At 39.4% G+C, this 24467-nt stretch overlaps 1 protein-coding gene across 3 annotated transcripts in view; it reads right to left on the minus strand.

Moving 5' to 3' along the window:
- Positions 1-795: 795 nt before the first annotated feature.
- LOC127421594 (sodium- and chloride-dependent GABA transporter ine-like) overlaps positions 796-24467 on the minus strand; it is a 40133-nt gene continuing 16461 nt past the window's right edge. For 2 of the 3 annotated variants that reach the window (XM_051664749.1, XM_051664756.1), the window contains 11 exons: positions 17829-18039; positions 16880-17012; positions 13756-13890; positions 13162-13265; positions 8187-8311; positions 5191-5303; positions 3777-3917; positions 3493-3592; positions 3256-3356; positions 2803-2973; positions 797-2713 (listed from right to left, as the gene is read on the minus strand). In XM_051664749.1, the coding sequence (XP_051520709.1) occupies positions 2621-2713; positions 2803-2973; positions 3256-3356; positions 3493-3592; positions 3777-3917; positions 5191-5303; positions 8187-8311; positions 13162-13265; positions 13756-13890; positions 16880-17012; positions 17829-18039 (1427 nt within the window). In that variant the 3' untranslated portion in view covers positions 797-2620. Of the gene's footprint in view, positions 2714-2802; positions 2974-3255; positions 3357-3492; positions 3593-3776; positions 3918-5190; positions 5304-8186; positions 8312-13161; positions 13266-13755; positions 13891-16879; positions 17013-17828; positions 18040-24467 lie in introns of all 3 variants that reach the window. The other variant, XM_051664741.1, reaches the window with a different exon arrangement.

Raw genomic sequence — 24467 nt, forward strand, 5'->3', positions numbered from 1 at the left:
AAAGAAAGTCATCTGAGATGGCATGAGGGTGAGCAAATGATGAGAATTTTCCTTTTGGGGGTTAACTATCCTTTTAAATTTATTTTAAATGTATGTATATATACAGATAGGCTACACTACAAGGCAATTAATCTTTTTAAACCATGGTGATTAATATAAAGTTAGTCCTCCCTTTCCTGCTATAAAAGTGTCCACTCTTCTGGAAAGGCTTTCCACTACATATTGTAACATGGATGCGGGGATTTGCTCTCATTCAGACACAATTAAAAGCCTTAGTGAGATTACATTTGCATTCAAATTCATCCCAGAAGTGTTCAGTTGAGTTCAGGTCTGGGCTTTGTGCCAGGCAGTGAGGTTCTTCCACAAAAGACTCAGGACATTTTACTGGTTGCATCCTATGACAGTGCCACATTGATTGTAACTGAGCTCTTTGTTACACCACATTGTACTTAAAATGTTTGTCGAAAGAGATCGCATGGCTGTATGCTTGATTTTATGCACCTTGGTGTGGCTGGAATACCTAAAATTGTAAATTAGAATGGGGTGTCCACATACTTTTAACCATACTTAACTTTCATTTGTACTTCTTACCTGTTGTAACTTCTTTAAAATTGCTCTTATAATTCTTACTGGTTCTGAGTTAGTTTAAATTTGAAAATGCAGTTGCAGGAAAGACATTTCACTGCCTATGCGCCGTGTGCATGTGACACATTTTCAGTATGCTTTGCTGACATCGTGTGGTAAAATTGCATTACTACAATTCATCTTACAAATTAATAATACACATTATATCAGAATAGATCTGCAAATGACAAAACAATGCCTTTTATTTTGATGAGACCACTTATTGCTTAGGAAACTGCCTGTCATGACACAAAAAAGTTTAAATATAAAAAAGGTTTATTTTAACTTGATAATCAGAGAAAATACAACAGAAATTATTAAACACGACAAAGATAAACTGTTTAAATATAAGTGACCATTATCAATCAGTACTACATTTTGTTCTTATCAAACAAAGCAAATTAAAATGAAAGTACTCATTCAAACAGAGATGTGATAATATGAATACACAACATGATAATATGAATATAAAAAAACAACTATAGTAAAATAAACAATTTACAGCAAAGTGTTGTAGTTAGAAGGACAAACTTTATCTAAACAGCTGTGATTGTATGATATACAAAAACAAAAAGATTAAAATAGGTTGTAATAATTTGTGCGTATCAGGGTGGAATAGTTCAATTGTAGAATTATTTACATTTTCAATTATTTCTGTAATATGCTGTTCTGTAATCATGGCAGAATAACTTTTATATTTCTAGTTTAATACTACCATGCAAAAAAATAAAAAATAAATAAATAAAAAATAAAAAAAATAAAAATATGTGCTTCTCTCATTTTGGTATCAGCAGATATTTTGATATAACCTTTGGCAAATTTTTCTAAATTCCTTCTAAAGGTACCTTTCTCTCTAAATTGGAAAATCTAAATTTAAAGGCAAATATTAAAAGAAGCTGTTTTAAATGTAAACCTTGATTTCAGGCAAATCTTTGTCTATATCTAAATGCATAGGTCTGAAAGTTTCAAACAGTGCTTACAATAAAGGCCACACACATTTTTAATTTCAACCTTTTACTTTTTCTCTAATTTTCCTCAAAATCAGGGATGTTTGGCAAATATAATGTTGTAGGTTTTTTGCCAGTTAAACATTTGAATATGTTTTAATATGTGTCATAGTAAATGTTGAAGCTGCTAACTAACAGCAAAAGCAACAAAAGTAAAAAGTGATCAGTTCTAAAGGTGATTTTCAGTTAATATACACTAGTATATGTAACCATGGTCCTCCATGAACACAAGGGCATTAGTGACACTCAGAAAGCAGCATTTCTATATTTCTCTTTTCTATAATCTATAGAATCTGAACACGTTGTTGTATCCACAACAAGGTGATATTTACATTTGAGAACTTGGAATATAAGAATTTCATGGAAACATTCTTGTTCTGTAAAGGCGTTGTTGGTGCAGTGACACCAAACAGTTTTTGGAATTATGTTTTTTTTTTTAAATCAAGTATTTTCTCCCTAACATTCTAAACATCACTTCTGGGTTTTTAAATTCTTTAACTAAGTGTATCAAAAGATATATTATATGTAGACTTAAGTTTCAAAGCGTAAATATTTGAAAGTCTACCACATCTTGTCATCTCTCTCTCTCTCTCTCTCTCTTTCTTTCTCTCTCTCATTACATTGTCAGATATATTTTAGATTTAAAAAAATGCATTCAAGCTCGAATGTCTGACATTCTAGAAGTTCACTTTTGTACATTACAAAGCTGTTTCACAGCACTCTGAATTAAGATATCAAATAATGAAATACATGTAAAAAACAAAATAAAAAACAAAAAGAAAACATTTGTTAAACTAGTTAAATATTTCCATGCAATTAATGGCATATTGTAATTCTGCGACCATTATTATGGTTTATACTATTCAGCATAAATCTCAAATAAACAGAAAATAAATACTTAATCTGTCAAATATTTTTACAGTTTAAGCAGAGCTACTCTTCATCTCTAACGAGTAAACACATTTAAGAACACACACTCTCGCAAGTGTCTAAGGGATAGTTAACAACGCAATGGACACCGCAGCTGGTTTCTCTGAGACAGGCTCCAGATCTACAGTCGGAGTTAAGGACACTTTCAACCTCTGCGACAGAGAGAGAGGCACTGGGTTACTTATGGCATTAAGAACCAAGACATGTATTTAAATAGTGTGAGTGAATGCATTGCACATACCTGCAGCAGAGATCCTTTGGTTGTCAAGAGCTCGTGTAGAGCCCCCAATGGGATCCAGATGATGGAGATGAGAGAGATGAACAAGCCCACCACCTCTGCCCACACTGGGTATGTGTATGACTTACCGTATCGAGCTGGAGTATACTGAAAAATACTGGAAATCAAAATACCCTGCAGAAAGAAAGAAAACACTCCATTAAAACACTTATTTCTCCTGAATTTCTTTTTGAAATGAATATGAATTTCCCTTCTGAACATTGCTCTTCTCATCTTCCTAGCACTAATATTGATAAAGTAGTAGTAGATAGTAATCTGCTAATATTAGATCCTGGCACACTTCTGAGAAAATGTCATTTGTATAATCGCAACTTTTAGTTATTCCCCAACACCGAGCAATATAGGATCCCTTCATTAACCTTTTAGTGTGGTATGGTTTGCTGGTTTTCTACTCACCAATACAAGCACAAGTGACAGAAACTGCCAGCACACACGGAAGAAAAGATTTGGTTTCTTTCCCAGCATGTTCTCCACCATTAAACTGAGCCGTTTCTCTCCTGCATAAGAGAGAGAGATGGAAAAGCATGAATTATCATATCTAAACAGGATCAGCAGTAAAGTGGCAACATGCTGGCAGCAGTCGTCACACTTTGATTTTATAATCTGCTGTGAAGAATGAACTGTGACATTTACCAAATATAAGAGTGACAGCGAGCACCTCGAAGAAGGCCAGAAACATCAGTGATACCACTGCTGTGTAGTGATCCATCAGTTGAAACACATAGATCCCACCCTGTACACACAAATTTGTTCATTAGTATTGAAATGAGGGTCAGTTGTCTTATTCATTCATAATCACTTCTGTTTATTTTGATCAAGTGTTCCAGAAATCATTGTGTAAATGTTAATTTTTGCAATTAAACTCTAAACCACAAGAATACAACAGATGTTTATAAAGTAAACTAGAGCATGTTTACCCTGGAAATGTGAGGAATCCCCAGCAGGAAGCCAATACTGCACACCGCCAGAACAATCAGCTCCTTCCTCTTAAAAACTTGCAAAACTTTCTTGCCAAAACCATCCATGATGAATGTTACAGCCACTTCCACCATGGCAAACTGCACAGATACATAAACAGAGTACATGTGAACATACAAACTAAAGCACCAATAGAAATGTGTATGCAAAGGGTCCAAAATTTACTTTTTCCCACTCCTTACCAATGCAAAACTACATTTCACATTATTTCATTAAACATATTTTTTAGTTCCTCTGACAAAGGAGTTATTATTACTTGTAGATGATGTGCAGACAGAAAATGTAATTGTGTCACACACAGCATCATTTTTTTTAGCAATTCTCTTCGTGATGCATCACAAGTAAAAAACAAAACAAAACAAGAGATGTCCTGGAATTATGGCAATAAACTAAAAAAAAAGTTTTTCAGATTAATCGATGCCGATAGTTGCTTTATGGTACTACCATTTATCTGCAATTTTCATTTTATTTTATTTCACTGTGTCTGTCGCTGGAGGATTCTACAGTTAGAATGGCTTGGTTCTATAGTATTACAGCGGCCTCTAGAGGTGAAATAAAAACAATCACGTAGGGATTTGCTGTATCTAAATCTTTCATCGTTAACAATATTAATCCATATTTTTATCCTCACTTCAATGCATATTTTTTTATTTATGATTAGATAATCAAGTGTTCTAACCTGAATTGAGGGCATGCAAAGAAAAAATGCGACTATATGGAATCGTGACCCATCAGCACATACATCGTGTTTCCAACTTCATATCTTGTGAATAATAATAATCCATATTTCTCATTAAACCTCATTTGGTGAAATATATATATATATATATATATATATATATATATATATATATATATATATATATATATATATATATATGTGAAATATATAGCCAAGGCATTTTCAAACACAACTGACAAAGACCTCCACCGAAGGGGCATTTTACTCCGAACGATTACATTTTGTTCTATGTAAGCATGCGCTAGAAAGACATCTTTGACTGTTGCACCATGTCTTGCTGTTTTTTCAGCGTCTCATGCAGGAGTGATGCATTTCTAGATACTAGTTTTATTCGTTGCACTGTGCCTGTTTTAGCCCAAGAATGGGACTGGTCTGAACCACCAGACATCGTCAGTGCTTGGCACGCATCAAAACTTTGAAAGCTCATTTTGGCATTAGAATGTGCATTTTTATCTTAAATTCAATGAATATTCAAATTTTTATTTGACAGCCTTAGTTATCTGTATCAACAAAATCCAGTCACTTAATGGTCAAAGGCATTTGGTACTTGGCATGAGTTCATTTTGGACCCTATGTATGTGTGTGTACATGTATTTTGAATCCTACTCTACCTGACTGTCCAGTCCGAGGCAGAGTATCATGATAAAAAACAGAGGAGCCCAAAGCTGAGAGATGGGCATAGTGGAGAAGACCTCAGGATACACCACAAACACCAGACCAGGCCCTGCAGGTAAACACACACACATATAACAGGTAAGCATGACTGCAATCTCACTGATCAAGAGAAAGATGACAACAAGAACAACAGATCACAAGAGTCTTTATTAACAAACAAGAACTAAACTCATCAAAAAAAGAAACGTCCCTTTTTCAGGACACTGTATTTTAAAGATAATTTTGTAAAAATCCAAATAACTTTACAGATCTTTATTGTAAAGGGTTTAAACAATGTTTTCCATGCTTGTTCATTGAACCATAAACAATTAATGAACATGCACCTGTGGAACGGTTGTTAAGACACTAACAGCTTACAGACAGTAGGGCAATGTCCGTACTGTGAGCGCTACAGGGAGACAGGAAGGACAGCTGATCGTCCTCGCAGTGGCAGATCACGTGTAACAACACCTGCACAGGATCGGTACATCCGAATATCACACCTGCAGGACAGGTACAGGATGGCAACAACAACTGCCCAAGATACACCAGGAACGCACAATCCCTCCATCAGTGCTCAGACTGTCCGCAATAGGCTGAGAGAGACTGGACTGAGGGCTTGTAGGCCTGTTATAAGGCAGGTCCTTACATCACCGGCAACAATGTCACCTATGGGCACAAACCCACCTTCACTGGACCAAACAGGACTGGCAAAAAGTGCTCTTCACTGACAAGTCGCGGTTTTGTCTCACCGGGGTGACGGTCGGACTCGCGTTTATCGTCGAAGGAATGAGCGTTACACCGAGGCCTGTACACTGGAGCGGGATCGATTTGGAGGTGGAGGGTCCGTCATGGTCTGGGGTGGTGTGTCACAGCATCATCAGACTGAGCTTGTTGTCATTGCAGACAATCTCAGCGCTGTGCGTTACAGGGAAGACATCCTCCTCCCTCATGTGGTACCCTTCCTGCAGGCTCATCCTGACATGACCCTCCAGCATGACAATGCCACCAGCCATACTGCTCATTCTGTGCGTGATTTCCTGCAAGACAGGAATGTCAGTGTTCTGCCATGGCCAGCGAAGAGCCCGGATCTCAATCCCACTGAGCACGTCTGGGACCTGTTGGATCGGAGGGTGAGGGCTAGGGCCTTTCCCCCCAGAAATGTCCGGGAACTTGCAAGTGCCTAGGTGGAAGTGTGGGGTAACATCTCACAGCAAGAACTGGCAAATATTGTGCAGTCCACGAGGAGGAGATGCACTGCAGCAATTAATGCAGCTGGTGGCCACACCAGATACTGACTGTTACTTTTGATTTTGACCCCCCTTTTTTTATTCCATTTCTGTTAGTCACATGTCTGTGAAACTTGTTCAGTTTATGTCTTAGTTGTTGAATCTTTTTATGTTCATACAAATATAAACAGTTGAAAGTGAGAGGATGTTTCTTTTTTTTTGCTGTTTAGCTCTTTTACTTAGTATGCCGAACCACAAATAAGAACAAGATGAAGGAAGAGAAGATAAAAGACGAGAAGAAAGAGAAAATAACTAAAAGGAAATGAGTTCTATTTGTCAATTTGAAATGGTGCGAGAACATTTCTCAGAACCAACTTAACTATTCTGAGACATTTTGCAATGAATTTTAACCAACTGGTCTTCAGGTGATTTTTCCCTCAAGTTCGCACAAGTTCACAACAGAGTAACAACGGGAGTAGTTCATCACATTAACTACGTTTGACAACCTGAAAGTACTTTTAGTCTTCCTTTTGAATAGTAAGTTGATTTTTTTTGTAATTTAAAACCAAACAAACTTATTTTTGTGAAATGTTTAATATTTTGGTATTTAACGCATACGACAGAATACATTTGTGTCCAAATACTTTTTGAGCATCTTTATAAAGGCTTGCTCTGTTTCTATATATTTTTATTCACACAGTTAATCCAGGAAACAGCTTTTCCTAACATTTCCCTGAGGGCAATTTAAGGACACAATGACTTTTATTATATTTTTAATTTTTGTAATCATACTGTTCACCCCTGCCCACCTTGCTACATTTCATCCTGATTTAGTTTCTTCCATGAATAATCCATTTGATTCTCTTTCTCTTATCCACCCTTTACCTCCCCTCATATTGATCTCCTCTCCTCGGGCAAGAATGTGAATTTCACATTTATTATCATGCTTCATCTGAACACATGGGAGTGTGTTCATCTCAACGCTTGAAGTTTCTTCACTGCATTTTCATCTCATCTATGACTCCATTCCAATTGCCAATGTGCAGTCTTTTGTGTACGTGTAATAAAGGGCTTTAAACAGCTTTTCAAAGCTTGAAGGGGATGCAAGATAAAAAACAGAACATAGATCCATTGTGATCCTGGTACTTAAAGTGATAGTTCACCAAAATATGAAAATCCTGTCAACATTTGGCTTTACTCACTGGGCTTTAAGACATTCAGGCATAATTTTCTGTAAAGCTGCTTTGAAACAACATGTATAGTGAAAAGCACTACACAAATAAACTTGAACATTCACTCACTCTCATGTTGCTCCAAACTTCACGTTTCTGTGAAAAACACAAAAAATGATGTTAGGCAGAATGTTAACCTTAGTAACCATTCACTTTCATTGAATCTTTTTTTCAAATAATGAAAGTGAATGGTGACTGAGGCTAACATTCTACCTAACATCATCTTTTGTGTTTCACGGAATAAAGAAAGTCATATGGGTTTAGAACAACATGATGATCAAAGAATTTTCATTTTTGGGTGAACTATCTCTTTAAAACTCAGACAAAGCAATCAAGCAGATGATAAATTCAGACCTTGTAAGACCAAGAGATTCAATGCATTTCCTTCTTGTCAACAAACCTTGAGAACACAAGGAAACATAGCAATACAGGGTCCACAGCTGCAGAAACTGATAATAAAGAGGGAAAGAAAAATCAAAAGAACAAACTTACCATCTGTGGCAATGTCATCCACAGGCAGACTGTGAATGTGGGCCATGTACCCGATGGCAGAGAAAATCACAAAGCCGGCCAGGATACTGGTGGCTGAATTAGCAAGAGCAACGATAAATGTGTCCCTGCAAAACAAGAGGTGAATAGTTATGTTGACACATGGCATTTCTCAGCGTGGAATCACGTGTTATTAAAAGACATATTTATTTTTTGACTATTGGATAACAGAATACATGGAAAAGCCCTATTACAGATGTTTCATGTAACATGTGTTACAAGTGTGCTCAGTAATTTATTTGCTAACTGCTCAACTTTTAAACAGAAAGAAATAGTAATAGTAGAATAAAATTTAACATGATGTACACTCACAAGACAAAGACTCTAGTCTAATCAGTCTTAGAGAAAAAGCTGCTTTATTGTACATGGCACTACCATTTGATTATAACGGTCATTATCTTGATACTCCCATGTAATTGGATGCTTCAATCTGATGCTTTCTAATAGAGCATTTTTACAATAACAGAAAACTGAAAACTTCTGTTCCCCTGTCACTCACTCGACATTGTGTCGATGTAGTGACACTAGGGGTCGATCTTGAGAGCCCGAGACACCTTCAGATCTTTGAGAAAAGGCCAATGAGAATTGGCCAGTAGAATTTGCATGCCACTCCCCCCGACATAAGGGTATAAAAGGGAGGCTGGAATGCGGATTCATTCAGATTTTTTCTTCGGAGCCAAGCGGTTGTATTTCAGCGAGCCGAACACTACTACTGATCCATTCACCTCTTCAGAGGCATGTGCTGTTGGATATACGGCGCATTCCAGCGGCTTTCTCTCCACTCTGCACTCCACTGCAGACTACGCCCCTGGGCGCTTCGATTTCCTCTAAAGAGTATATTTCCTCTATTAGAGCAGGCACAGTGATGTTGAACATCTTTTTAATGATGCCCTTCCGTCTCTGTGTAGTTCCTGGATGCGGTCGTTACCTCTCCACCTCTGATGGCCACGATCACTGCCTCACGTGCCTGGGCCAAAATTACGTTGAGGAAGCGTTCGTGGATGGTTCATGTTCTCATTGTGAGAACATGACCATGGCAACATTGCAGTCGCGGCTTTCATTTTTTCGAGGGAAAGCCACTGGAAGTGCACGACGAGCTGACGCGATTGTGGTGGGCACCTTTCGCTGCCCGAACCTGATCCATCAGTTCGTCCGCTCTCACTACCCTCGATGGTGGGGTGGCCGAGGGTTATGCCGCGATATCCCAGGTGGATAAGGCGATCGCGGCACACCTGTGCCCGCTGAGCGCCACCACCTAGCAGAGTCGATCGGCACTCCCTTCCCGAGCCTGTAGGACTAAAGCCTACAGCGGTGCCGGTCAGGCTGCCTCCGCCCTGCACGCCATGGCCCTCTTACAGGTCCATCAGGCCAAGGCTTTGAAAGAGCTACACGATGGTAGTTCTGATCCCGGTGTGCTACAAGAGCTGCGCTCGGCGACCGATCTCGCCCTCTGTGCGACTAAGGTCACAGCGCACGCACTCGGGCAGACGATGTCCACACTTGCGGTCCAGGAGCGCCACCTGTGGCTGAACCTGGTCGAGATGAGGGACGCGGACAAGGCGCGGTTCCTTAACGCACCCATCTCCCAGGTCGGCCTCTTCGGCGACACCATCGAGGACTTCGCCCAGCAGTTCTTGGTGGTGAAGCAACAGACGGAGGCCATTCAGCACATCTTGCCCCGACACGGCTCAAGAGTGCGCACCCCGTCTGTTCGCCGAGGGCGTCCCCCTGCGGCGACACAAACTTAACCGGCTCCGCCCCAGCCCGAGCCCAGCCCTCGGCCCCGGCCGAGGAGAGGGACACCCCCTGCTTCTCGCCTTCGCATGTCCCGCTGCATCACAAAAACCACACCCCCGGCCGGCCGGTGGTGACGAGTCTCGAGGACGGCCCGAGAGGCCCTCCTCCTCAGTCACCGGCCCGCCTTACACCGGGCACGCGGAGAAAGGTAAGTGCTTCGAGGGTCCCCTCAGCGCGGCTGCCTCGGATTGGAGCACTGCTCCCCGACGCGGCACTCCCTGCTCCCCCCCGCCGCGAGGCCCCACCCCCAGGAACATCGGATGCGATCCTTCCGTTAGTGCCCCTTGCCCAGAGTTTGGACGCGTGGCTATCGCTTTCCAATCCGTCGTGCTGGCTGGCCAGAACCATCCGACTCGGCTATACGATTCAATTCGCCAGGCGCCCGCCCCAGTTCCGCGGCATTCTCTTCACGTCAGTCACTACAGAAGGGCGTGATCGAGCCTGTCCCTCCAGCCGAGGTGAGACAGGGGTTTTACAGCCCTTACTTGATCGTTCCCAAGAAGGGCGGTGGGTTGCGGCCAATCTTGGACCTGCGAGTTCTGAACCGGGCCTTGCACAGACTCCCATTTAAGATGCTGACGCAAAAGCACATTTTGACGTGCATCCGGCATCAAGATTGTTTCGCGGCGGTAGACCTGAAGGACGCATACTTTCACGTCTCGATTTTACCTCGACACCGACCCTTCCTACGGTTCGCGTTCAACGGTCGGGCATATCAGTACAAGGTCCTCCCCTTCGGCTTGTCCCTGTCCCCTCGCATCTTCACGAAGGTCGCAGAGGCAGCCCTTGCCCTGTTAAGGGAAGTGGGCGTTCGCATACTCAGTCACCTCGACGACTGGCTGATTATAGCGCATTCTCGAGAGTTACTGTGTACATACAGGAACCTGGTGCTCATGCACCTCAGCTGTTTAGGGCTTCGGGTCAACTGGGAAAAGAGCAAGCTCTCCCCGGTTCAGAGCATCTCTTTTCTCGGCATGGAGTTAGACTTGGTGTCAATGATAGCGCGCCTCACATGCGAGCGCGCGCAGTCGGTGCTGAACTGCCTGAACTTATCCAGATGGGAAATGTCAGTCCCACTGAAATACTTTCAGAGGCTCCTAGGGCATATGGCATCCTCAGCGGCGGTCACGCCGCTTGGGTTGATGCATATGAGACCGCTACAGCACTGGCTCCAGACCCGAGTCCCGAGGTACGAATGGCGCCGCGGCACACATCGCGTGGCTCTCACGCCCGCCTGCCACCGCCTTTTCAGCCCTTGGACAGACCTTGCGTTCCTGCGGGCTGGAGTCCCCATACAAAATCAAAATCAAATCAAATCACTTTATTGTCACACAGCCATATACACAAGTGCAATGGTGTGTGAAATTCTTGGGTGCAGTTCCGATCAACATAGCAGCCGTGACAGTGATGAGACATATACCAATTTACAATAACATCAAATTAACACAACACAATTTAAACATCTGTTATACACATAATTACACTCAACAGTATACAAATAATAACATACACTGTACAGTATACAATACGCACTATATAGATACACATTATTCAATAAAAATAAAAAATAAAAATATATAAAAAAGTATATATATATAGAATGTACAGTATTGTACTGTATTGACATTCAGGCTGTCGGTTGATAGTCAGTTGTTAAGAGAGAACATAATATAATAATAATAATATAATATATGACAGTCCGGTGTGAGATATAAGAGTAAGGGTAATAAAGTGCAGTGCTGATGTATTTGATCGTGGGAGATCAAGAGTTCAAAAGTCTGATTGCTTGGGGGAAGAAGCTATCATGGAGTTGGCTGGTGCGGGTCCTGATGCTGCGACACCGCCTACCTGATGGTAGCAGTGAGAACAGCCCATGGCTCGGGTGGCTGGAGTCTCTGATGATCCTCCGAGCTTTTTTCACACACCGCCTTATATATATTTCCTGGAGGGAGGGAAGCTCACCTCCGATGATGTGTCTAGCAGTTCGCACCAGCCTTTGCAGTGCTTTGCGGTTGTGGGCGGTGCTATTGCCGTACCAGGCGGAGATGCAGCCAGTCAGGATGCTCTCTACAGTGCAGGTGTAGAACTGTGTGAGGATGTGGCGGTTCATTCCGGTTCATACAGCAAGTGTCCAGGTGCGTCGTGGTTATGACAAACGCCTCCAAGACAGGCTGGGGCACCGTGTGCAACGGGCACGCAGCCGCTGGCTCCTGGACAGGACCTCGCCTGCGTTGGCACATCAACTGCCTCGAGTTGCTGGCAGTACAGCTCGCCCTGCGCAGGCTATTGCCGTTGATCCAGGGCAAGCACGTGTTGGTCCGGACGGACAACACGATAACAGTGGCTTATATAAACCCCCAAGGCGTTTTACACGCTCGTCGCATGTCGCAACTCGCCCATCAACTCCTCCTCTGGAGTCAGCGGCGACTCAGGTCGCTGCGGGCTACTCGTATCCTTTGCAACCTCAACGCCACAGCAGATGCTCTGTCGTGGCAGGTGACGCTCAGGGGAGAGTGGAGACTCCACCCCCAGGTGGTCCAGCTGAATTGGAGTCGATTCGGCAAGGCACAGTTAGACCTGTTCACCTCCCGGGAATCCTCCCACTGCCTGCTCTGGAATGCCCTGACGGGAGCTCCCCTCGGTACAGACGTGCTGGCAATCAGTTCAATAACAAACAAAACATCTAAAATTTGCAAGCACTCATATTTGCCTATGCATGTTACAAATGAACACAAGTTCAAATTATCTTGTTTAACATTAGTTGACATGATTCACATAATTTTAGTTTCCACTGAACAGCGAAGCAAAGTCACTGTTTTGCTGACTACAGCAAAAATAAGACCAATTTTTGTGATAACATAATGATTAAGAAGTGTACACTGGGGCTGTGCACTGTGCTTTATATGCATATTTGTGTAGTATGTATTCTAGTGTGTGTGAAATCAGAGCTCCAGAGAAGTGCTCATCATTATCATCAAGTCTGATCAAAACAGAGCTCCAAGGATGAGAAAAAGTCCCTCACCTAAGTGAGATTCATCCAAGTCCAAATATTTAAGTGAATTTGACCTCCCAATACACAGTTACCTTTACAACTACAAATCTTAATTGCCATTTCCCTCACCGGAGAATGTTGTTGTTGTACTTGTTGTAACTGGCCATAGATATCATAGAACCAAAGGAGATTCCAATGGAGTTAAAGATCTGAGCAGCAGCGTTGACCCAAACCTGAAAGGTGAAATATATAGTTTACCTTAAACATATACAGCATTCTATTGTGATCAATTGTGACCATACTTGTTATCAAATACAGACATATCAAAAGCATTACTTTAGACAAAACCGAATACCTCACTATACCTCATGTTTTATTTATTGTGTGTGTTTGTTTTCTACATGAAGCATTGTTGTTTTTATAGGTCAGCTGGTGCTAAGGTTATAGTTTAACCAAGCACCAATTAAACATGGTTAACCAACAAAAATCCCACAACAATGGTGTTTTTCCAGTGCAGTGAGCCACCAAAAAACATGACCACAATGGTACTTACGTGTGTGGTAATGATATGGTATGGTAGCATTTGAGCTGTAATAAACCCTTGACTTGCGGTTTCTTGTTTGTTTGTTTTTTTAAACACTTGACTTATGCAAGTATTACTTGCCTAATGAGTCTAAATATAGCCTAAACTAAAAAAAAAAAAAAAAAAACAGATTACCTTACCTGGACTTCCAAGAGCTTGCTCCAGTTTGGCATGAGGAAGAAGAGGATGCCATCTTTAGCTCCAGGCAGCTGGACATTATTGATCAGCAAAGCAAACAGTATGAAATAAGGGAACGTAGCAGTGAAGTACACAACCTAAGAACAGAGTTGACAGAGAGATTTATTTCAAGAATTTTAGAAGATGAAGTGAGGCTTAATCCTAATATACAGTCAATCTTAAATATGCTGGTAATAACATGCAAATACAGTTGAAGTCAGAAGTTTACATACACCTTAGCCAAATACATTTAAACGCAGTTTTTCACAATTCCTGACATTTAATCATAAAAAACATTCCCTGTCTTAGGTCAGTTAGGATCACTATTTTAAGAATGTGAAATTTCAGAATAATAGTAGAGAGAAGAGCTTTTATTTCTTTCATCACATTCCCAGTGGGTCAGAAGTTTACATACACTTCGTTAGTACTTGGTATCATTACCTTTAAATTGTTTAACTCAGGTCAAACATTGTGGGTAGCCTTCCACAGCCTTCTCATAATAAGTTGCTGGAATTTTGGCCCATTCCTCCAGATAGAACTGGTGTAAATGTGTCTGGTTTGTAGGCCTCCTTGCTTGGACATGCTTTTTCAATTTTCTATCGAATTGAGGTCAGGGCTTTGTGACGGCCACTCCAACACCTTGACTTTGTTGTCCTTAAGCCACTTTGCCACAACTTTGGAGATATGCTTGGGGTCATTGTCCATTTGGAAGACCCATTTGCAACCAAGCTTTAACTTCCTGGCTGATGTCTTGAGATGTTGCTGCAATAGATCCACATCATTTTTCTTCCTCATGATGCCATCTATTTTGTGAAGTGTACCAGTCCCTCCTGCAGAAAAGCACCCCCACAACATGATGCTGCCATCCCCATGCTTCACGGTTGGGATGATGTTCTTCGGCTTGCAAGCCTCACACTTTTTTTCTCCAAACATAACAATGGTCATTATGGCCAAACAGTTCAATTTTTGTTTCATTAGACCAAAAGACATTTCTCCAAAAAGTAAGATCTTTGTCCCCAACTGTATTCTGGCTTTTATATGGTGGTTTTAGAGCAGTGGCTTCTTCCTTGCTGAGCAGCCTTTCAGATTATGTCAATATAGGACTCGTTTTACTGTGGATATAGATACTTGTCCACCTGTTTCCTCCAGCATCTTCACAAGGTTCTTTGCTGTTGTTCTGGGATTGATTTGCACTTTTCGCACCAAACTACGTTCATCTCTAGGAGACAGAATGCGTCTCCTTCCTGAGCAGTATGATGGCTGCACTGTCCCATGGTGTTTATACTTGTGTTCAATTGTTTGTACAGATGAAGGATGAACTAGACTTGTGGAGGTCCACAATTTTGTTCCTGAGGTCTTGGCTGATTTCTTTTGATTTTCACATGATTTCAAGCAAAGAGGCACTGAGTTTGAAGGCAGGCCTTAAAATACATCCACAGGTACACCTCCAATTCAGTAACCCCCTATAAGAAGCAAATTGGCTAATTGTCTTAAGGATTGACATAATTTTCTAAGCTGCTTAAAGGCACAGTTAACTTAGTGTATGTAAACTTCTGACCCACTGGAATTGCGATATAGTCAATTAAAAGTGAAACAATCTGTCTGTAAACAGTTGGTGGAAAAATGACTCGTGTCATGCACAAAGTAGATGTCCTAAACAACTTGCCAAAACTATAGTTTGCTAATATTAAATCTGGAGTGGTTAAAAAATGAGTTTTAATGACTTCAACCTAAGTGTATATAAACTTCTGACTTCAACTGTAACTGCCAAAACATGTGTTAAATGTAACATCAACATGATTATTATTATAGTTAACAAAATCCATATTATATGCACACACAACAGATACATCGTTATTTCTTTTATAAGACCAAACTAACTGTCTTTTGTAGTATGATATTGCTGAGTTCCACAGTAAAGGCCCCAGCATACTCACTGCGAAGTGCTTCTTTGTTCTTCACTCAGAGCAAAAAAGAAGTTCAAAACAGTTGAGCAACAGCATACTGTTTGCGAACATTCAGACACCGGCCACGCCACTGGGGGAGGCTTTTAGAGGAGCATTTAAATATGAGGATGCACAAGACTACATGTAAAACCTTAAAGGGCTAGTTCAATTAAATATTTAAGTCCTTTTTTACTATAAATCTCCACCTTCACCGTCACATCTGAAAGTCATATGTGGTGCCTGTTTAGTTTCACTTTAACATCTGAAAGTGAAAGTGGAGATTTACAGTAAAAAAATAAAATAAAATAAAAATATTGATCTGTTTCTCACCCACAGCTCTGAAGATATGGATTTAACCACTGGAGCCTTAAGGATTACTTCTATGCTGTTTTTAGGACCTTCAGATTTCTGGCCACCATTCACTTGCATTGAAAGTACCAAAAGATCCAAAATATTCTTCTAAAATTCTTCGTTTGTGTTCAGCAGAAGAAAGAAAGTCATACACATCTGGGATGGCATGAGGGTGAGTAAATGATGAGAAAATTTTTGGGTAAACTATCCCCCTAACTAATGTGACATTAAAATGAGTCATCAATGACTTCATGCCTCATTCTGTAAGTAGAATTTACATGCTAGTACAAGTAGAGATCAGTAAAATAAGCAGTTTTAACCACTCAATGATGATTTAAAGTAATATATATGCAGTAGATATTGTGTAATTTTTTATGTTAACAAATAAATTCTATGTAACAAACTACATTTGTGTCGCTAATGTGCCAATACACTATATGCAGACATTATTTGTGCCAGTTACACTCTGTTATTGTAATTTAAGATGACACTGATACTACTGCAAAGATGGGTGTATAAAAGTGTGTTAATAGGCTGAATACAGACAAAAGATTGATGATAAGATGTGCATACCTTACTATGGGCAGATGTGAGAATGGCTTTTGGCTGCAGACGACACATGAATGAAGCAGCATATCAAAAGTGAATAGGCACAGATTTTGTTCTAAATGATGTAACACCCATTCGTTCTTCGATTTTGTATGAAGTGTGCTGGGGCCTTAAACACTTGGTCAAGCTAATCTAAACACATTTAATTTCTACAGTGGAGATGTGACCTCTGAACTCTGACCTTTCCTGTGGATTTGACTCCTTTAAAGATGCAGAAATAAACAATGGCCCAGGCCAGAACTAGAAGGCCAAACAGCTCCCAGCGAATCCCTCCAGTGTGCTCAATCCCCTTTGTCATGTCGAGCACCTTATGACTGAAAAAGAGACAAACACATATTCAGATTGTACAAGACACAACCACATTTGGTCTTGATGCGGCTTATGGAATTACTGAAAATAAGGAGCAAATCAATATCTGTTACTGTAATTGTGTGACTCTCATCCTCAGTTTGATGACTTGTGGAACATAAACCAGGAAGAGCTAGATGAATAATGACTTTACAACTCTAGAAATGTTTCCTCGTGGTTAAATAGACCTCAAGCGTTTTCAAAGGTTAACTCAATAAAGTTTTACATTTTCTGAAAACATGTGAGTGGAAAACTTGCTGCCATGAGGATAAGGAGCTGTGGGTGGTTATTAGCATGTTGTTGTGTGGTTGCTATGGTGTTCTGAGAAGTTGCTAGGTTGTTATGGGTTGTTGCTCGGTGGGTTCTTCATGGCCCAAGTCAAAAGAGCCCACTCTCAAGTCTCTTTGATATTGTGGTAAAAATCTATGGGATTTTTCACCCATTTTATTGTCTGCCAGGTGAAAACTAAGTCTGGTTGCTTAGGGTTAGGTCAGGTTTGGTTGGGTTATGTCATATCGTGTCTGATCATTCATGTCTGTCACAACCATTGCAGGACGTGTTACACACTAAAGTTTAAAACTTTCCCTAATCATCCCTACAGTAGCTTTCTTGCTCACATCATAAGACAGCACTCTTTACAATCATGCAAAAATGTATTAACTTTCCATTGACATGGATGACAGAACATAGGAAGAATCCCCCACTACTATGACAAAAAGTCAAGCACCCTTGCCAAATATAACAAACATTAAGAGAGTAAAAAGATTCAATCTGCCACTCACTCGAAGAACTGTTGACTCGCTGATTGCAGATGTGTGGCATTGCCAGGGAAACCAGTGGAACAGTTGCCAACTGCATTCCATGTGTTATTGCAGGATTGCCATGGCAACGAGAGGTTGAAAGAGTTAAGCAGGTAATAGAGGGCCCAGGTCATGAGCACATTGTAGTAGGTGCAGAGCACAAAAGAAATGACCACTGTGGCAAGTCCCACACCTGAGGACAGACAAAAGAAGGATGAGAGACCAGGCGACACCATTGTTTCCTGCCGGCTTCTCTAAGTCTCCAAGACTCATTTTGGAACAGCGCCTAGGGCTCTTCAGAGGTTCTGAAATGTTTCGTTTTTGTTTCAGCAAAAAAGGAAAAACTGCTGACCTCCAGATGAACATTTTAAGGTTAAGTTACACAAAAACAGACATAGCAAATCTCTGGGACAGACGTTTCCATTTTAATCTAAGTCAAGTCATATTGAGAAGGCTGTATTTAAAACATTTCTAAACAAAAGAAAAAAAAAAAAAGAAAAAAAAACATTTTCTGTTTCCCAGAATTCTACCGTAATCCTTCTTTTAGTGAATATTTTGCTGATAGGCAAAACAGCAGGGGCTTAATATAGCTTCAGACAACTAATGCTTGAAGTTGAGAGATTTCAATGGTTTCAGATTTAATCAGAAGTTTACACTGGTGAATTGGGCAAGGCTGTAAAATCCATGCTAATGCTTAGGTACATAAAACAGCAGATCTCAAATATTAAAGATTCTCAAGACTTAAGATCAAAAGCTTTCTGGCATGTAAATTATTGAAGAGCTTAAAACTGATTTTCCCAGAGGAATATTTTATTGCTCAGAGGTTGCCCTTCCATAGCTTAGGACAGGAGACTTTCAGGAGTTCTCAGATATGGGTCATTTAAGTTAACTTTGTTTCAGATTTTTCTCCTAATATTTCTTATAGGAGAAAAAAAAAAAAAAAAAAGAATTGTTGACCTACAGTAAGAGTATGGATCTAGAGTATATACTTAACAAATATACACTACCGGTAAAAAGTTTTGAAACACGACTGAAATGTTTCTCATGATCTTAAAAATCTTTTGATCTGAAGGTATGCTTAAATGTTTGAAATCAGTTTTATAGACAAAAATATAATTGTGCCACCATATCAATTTATTTCATTAGAAAACTAAAATTTAATAATAATAAATAAATAAATAAATACGTTTTTGAAATTGATGACTTGGACCAAATAATAAAGAAAAGCAGCCAATAAGTGCTAACATAGATGGGAACTCCTTCAATACTGTTTAAAAGGCATCCCAGGGTGATACCTCAAGAAGTTGTTTGAGAAAATGCCAAGAGTACATGTCTGCAAATTCTAGGCAAAGGGTGACTACTTTGAAGATGCTAAAATATAACACAGTTTTGATTTATTTTGGATTTTGTTTAGTCACAACTTAATTCCCATAGTTCCATTTATGTTATTCCATAGTTTTGATGAATTTACTATTATTCTAAATATTATTAAAAAAAATTATAATAAAGAATGAGTGTTTCAAAACTTTTGACCGGTAGTGTTATTTGTTCTTGGAACAATTTGATAAGAAATTATTGAGTTCATACTGAAATCTCTGACCTTTGATTGTAGACTTTGGTATTACAGCAAATCTAAGCACAACCTGCAACTTTGTTAAGATCTCTTCAGAAACTCTACAGAGTTTATATGTAAGATTAATGGGAGGAGAAAAATCTGAGAAGCAACAATAGTCTTAAACAAAAGTCTCCATTTTTAATTATTTTTTTATATGGTTGTTCCCTGACGTTTGCTTGCATGCGATTCTGATTTTTGGACTTGGGTATTAAAAGTCCCAATGGATCAAGTTGCCTAAATCTTACCTCTTAAAATCAAATTGGTTTTATTCAAATTGATATAAAGCTTGTACGACAGTATTATTTTTTTTTTTTTTAGCAATTCCAAGTTTAGTAGCATTTCTCAGAAAACAGGACATCATATGATATGCTTTTCTTTACAAAGGAGTTCAATAGTCAGGGGTAAACTTAATACACGTCCTCTGTGCCGGTACATCATAGACATTCTGATAAAACCAGAACTTTACAAAAGAGCTGCTTCCAGCAATCTGGATTTATTACTTTCATGCTGTAATCAGGACTGAAATCGATCTCTTAGTAGCCTGAGGTGAAGCAGAATATAATTTAGAGACTGAATAGGAACATCAGGAAAATGTTAAAGAATTCACTTTCTCATAATAAGAAACATTAAGCATGCCTCAAAGACCTGTTCAGTCAGAAGGGTAGTTTAAAATACCATTTGCCATTAAATAAAAAACTCATTATTATAAAAAAAATAAAATACTAACTGTAACTAAAAGTAACTGTTGCCATTGCCTAGTTTAAATATGAGGTTTGTAAATAAAGTGCTGAATTTATTTTAATACTTTGTCGCATGAAAACATGTCCTTTCAAAAATAAATAAATAACTCATATACAGGTGCATCTCAATAAATTAGAATGTCGTGGAAAAGTTCATTTATTTCAGTAATTCAACTCAAATTGTGAAACTCGTGTATTAAATAAATTCAATGCACACAGACTGAAGTAGTTTAAGTCTCTGGTTCTTTTAATTGTGATGATTTTGGCTCACATTTAACAAAAACCCACCAATTCACTATCTCAAAAAATTAGAATATATCATAAGACCAATAAAAAAAACATTTTTAGTGAATTGTTGGCCTTCTGGAAAGTATGTTCATTTACTGTATATGTACTCAATACTTGGTAGGGGCTCCTTTTGCTTTAATTACTGCCTCAATTTGGCGTGGCATGGAGGTGATCAGTTTGTGGCACTGCTGAGGTGGTATGGAAGCCCAGGTTTCTTTGACAGTGGCCTTCAGCTCATCTGCATTTTTTGGTCTCTTGTTTCTCATTTTCCTCTTGACAATACCCCATAGATTCTCTATGGGGTTCAGGTCTGGTGAGTTTGCTGGCCAGTCAAGCACACCAACACCATGGTCATTTAACCAACTTTTGGTGCTTTTGGCAGTGTGGGCAGGTGCCAAATCCTGCTGGAAAATGAAATCAGCATCTTTAAAAAGCTGGTCAGCAGAAGGAAGCATGAAGTGCTCCAAACTTTCTTGGTAAACGGGTGCAGTGACTTTGGTTTTCAAAAAACACAATGGACCAACACCAGCAGATGACATTGCACCCCAAATCATCACAAACTGTGGAAACTTAACACTGGACTTCAAGCAACTTGGGCTATGAGCTTCTCCACCCTTCCTCCAGACTCTAGGACCTTGGTTTCCAAATGAAATACAAAACTTGCTCTCATCTGAAAAGAGGACTTTGGACCACTGGGCAACAGTCCAGTTCTTCTTCTCCTTAACCCAGGTAAGACGCCTCTGACGTTGTCTGTGGTTCAGGAGTGGCTTAACAAGAGGAATACGACAACTGTAGCCAAATTCCTTGACATGTCTGTGTCTTGATGCCTTGACCCCAGCCTCAGTCCATTCCTTGTGAAGTTCACCCAAATTCTTGAATCGATTTTGCTTGACAATCATAAGGCTGCGGTTCTCTCGGTTGGTTGTGCATCTTTTTCTTCCACACTTTTTCCTTCCACTCAACTTTCTGTTAACATGCTTGGATACAGCACTCTGTGAACAGCCAGCTTCTTTAGCAATGAATGTTTGTGGCTTACCCTCCTTGTGAAGGGTGTCAATGATTGTCTTCTGGACAACTGTCAGATCAGCAGTCTCCCCCATGATTGTGTAGCCTAGTGAACCAAACTGAGAGACCATTTTGAAGGCTCAGGAAACCTTTGCAGGTGTTTTGAGTTGATTAGCTGATTGGCATGTCACCATATTCTAATTTTTTGAGATAGTGAATTGGTGGGTTTTTGTTAAATGTGAGCCAAAATCATCACAATTAAAAGAACCAAAGACTTAAACTACTTCAGTCTGTGTGCACTGAATTTATTTAATACACGAGTTTCACAATTTGAGTTGAATTACTGAAATAAATGAACTTTTCCACGACATTCTAATTTATTGAGATGCACCTGTATATAAGCTATGTATGTATTACCAAATGTATTTTTCCAATGATTAACTCCATGTGAAGTTTTAATTGTTAAAAAATAAACACTACAAGTCAAAAGTTTGTACACACCTTCTCATTCTTTATTTATTTCTGTCTTCCACATTTTAGATAAAACATTCAAGACTCAAAACTATAAAATATCACTGTAGAGCTGAGGAGGACGGGGCGGGGCCGGACTGGAATGACGCACGCCCAGTCCCCAATCAGCCTGATGGGGCGCGCGAGGGATAAAGGCGGCCGGGGACGACAGTTTGAGAGAGAGAGAATTACAGGCAGCCGCCCTGTGTGTGGTTATGTTTGTGTGTTCATGGTTAATTTGTTCATTAAATTAAGTTGTCAAGCCGGTTCTCGCCTCCTCCTTTCCCTCTAACCCCCCCTTACAATCACAAAAGTATGTGAATTATGTGACAAAAAATATCTTATGTTGTAGCTTATTCAAAAGTAGTCGCCCTTTGCCTAGATTACAGCTCAGCACGCTCTCTCTAACCAACTTCATGAGGTGCACCATGGAATGGTTTTTCCAACAGTATTTTACATTGACAGAACAAAAATATTTTATAAAGTAACTTAGTGCTGTAAATACAGTCAGATGTAGGAACTATTTATTTTTGTCTACAAAACTATTTCAAGCATTTAAGTATATGCCTTTATATCTGAAGGTCTTTACGATCATCACGAGAAACAGAAATTCAGTCCAAACTTTAGGCTGGTAGTGTATAATTAAACCAGCACACCATTAAAAATGGTTTTGTCTTTTAGTTATCATAACTTAATGTAGAGTTAGAATAATTGCCCTGGATTGATTTTGTTGAAATAACTCAATTATCCAAGTTTTTGTTGTGAAAATGATAGATAGATCAGACTGATCATCAACTGGTCATTTACCATCAAATGGCAGTTTATTTTACCTCTGACAATGGGATAGCTCTAACTACTATGATTATCATCCATAATATTAAATTATAACAAGTAACCGAACTTCTATATTCATTTGAATTTAACTAGTATGAATTTAATTAATCAAATAAAGTCATGTTTACAAAAAAGACATTAAGCTCATTTAACAAGTTATACTGATTTAAATGAACTTTATGTTGTGTTTAAACAACTTGCCCTCTTAAGTTTAAGTTAACTTTTTAAGGCACTGTGAACACTAAGTTGAAATAATAAGAATTTACAGTGTGTGTATATACATACATACATATTATATATATATATATATATATACACACACTGGTGGCCAAAAGTTTAAAATAATGTACAGATTTTGCTCTTATGGAAATAAATTGGTACTTTTATTCACCAAAGCAGCATTCAACTGATCACAGTGTATAGTCAGGACATTAATAACCTGAAATATTACTATTACAATTTGAAAAAAAATTTCAGATCTTCTTAAACTACTTCAAAGAGTTCTCATCAAAAAATCCTTCACATGCAGCAATGATAGCTTTGCAGATCCTTGGCATTCTAGCTGTCAGCTGTCAGCTACACATATCACCCCATGCTTCCTGTAGCACTTGCCATAGATGTGGCTGTCTTGTCGGGCACTTCTCACGCACCTTACAGTCTAGCTGATCCCGCAAAAGCTCAATGGGGTTAAGATCCATAACACTCTTTTCCAATTATCTGTTGTCCAATGTCTGTGTTTCTTTGCCCACTTTAACCTTTTCTTTTTGTTTTTCTGTTTCTTTGTAATTCTTCCCATAAGGTCTGCACCCGAGTCTTCTCTCTACTATTGTACACGAAACTGGTGTTGAGCAGGTAGAATTCAATGAAGCTGTCAGCTGAGGACATGTGAGGTGTCTATTTCTCAAACTAGAGACTCTGATGTACTGATCCTCTTGTTTAATTGTATATCTGGCCTTCCAAATCTCTTTCTGTCCTTGTTAGAGCCAGTTGTCCTTTGTCTTTGAAGACTGTAGTGTGCACCTTTGTATGAAATTTTCAGTTTTTTGGCTGTTTCAAGCATTGTATAGCCTTCATTCCTCAAAACAATGATTGACTGACGAGTTTCTAGAGAAAGCGGTTACTTTTTTTTTGCCATTTTTGACCTAATATTGACCTTAAGACATGCCAGTCTATTGCATACTGTGGCAACTCAAAAACAAAACAATGTTAAGTTTTATTTAACAAACCAAATAGCTTTTAGCGGTGTTTGATATACTGGCAAGTGATTTTCTAGTACCAAATTAGCAATTTAGCATGATTACTCAAGGATAAGGTGCTGGAGTGATGGCTGCTGGAAATGGGGCCTGTCTAGTTTTGATCAAAAATTACTTTTTTCAAATAGTGATGGTGCTGTTTTTTTATTAATTTTTTATTTTTTATTTTTTTTACATCAGTAATGTCCTGACTATACTTTGTGATCAGGCGAACGCCACTTTGGTTAAAGTACCAGTTTCCTTCCAAAACAACAAAATCTGTACATTATTCCAAACTTTTGGCCGCCAGTGTATAGATAGATAGATAAGACAGACAGACAAACAGATATACTGTATATATATTGTCTTGATTTTTGTATTAGTGATCTATTTATGG

Source organism: Myxocyprinus asiaticus, chromosome 3 (genome assembly GCF_019703515.2).
Source record: "Myxocyprinus asiaticus isolate MX2 ecotype Aquarium Trade chromosome 3, UBuf_Myxa_2, whole genome shotgun sequence".
Taxonomy (NCBI): Eukaryota; Metazoa; Chordata; class Actinopteri; order Cypriniformes; family Catostomidae; genus Myxocyprinus; species Myxocyprinus asiaticus.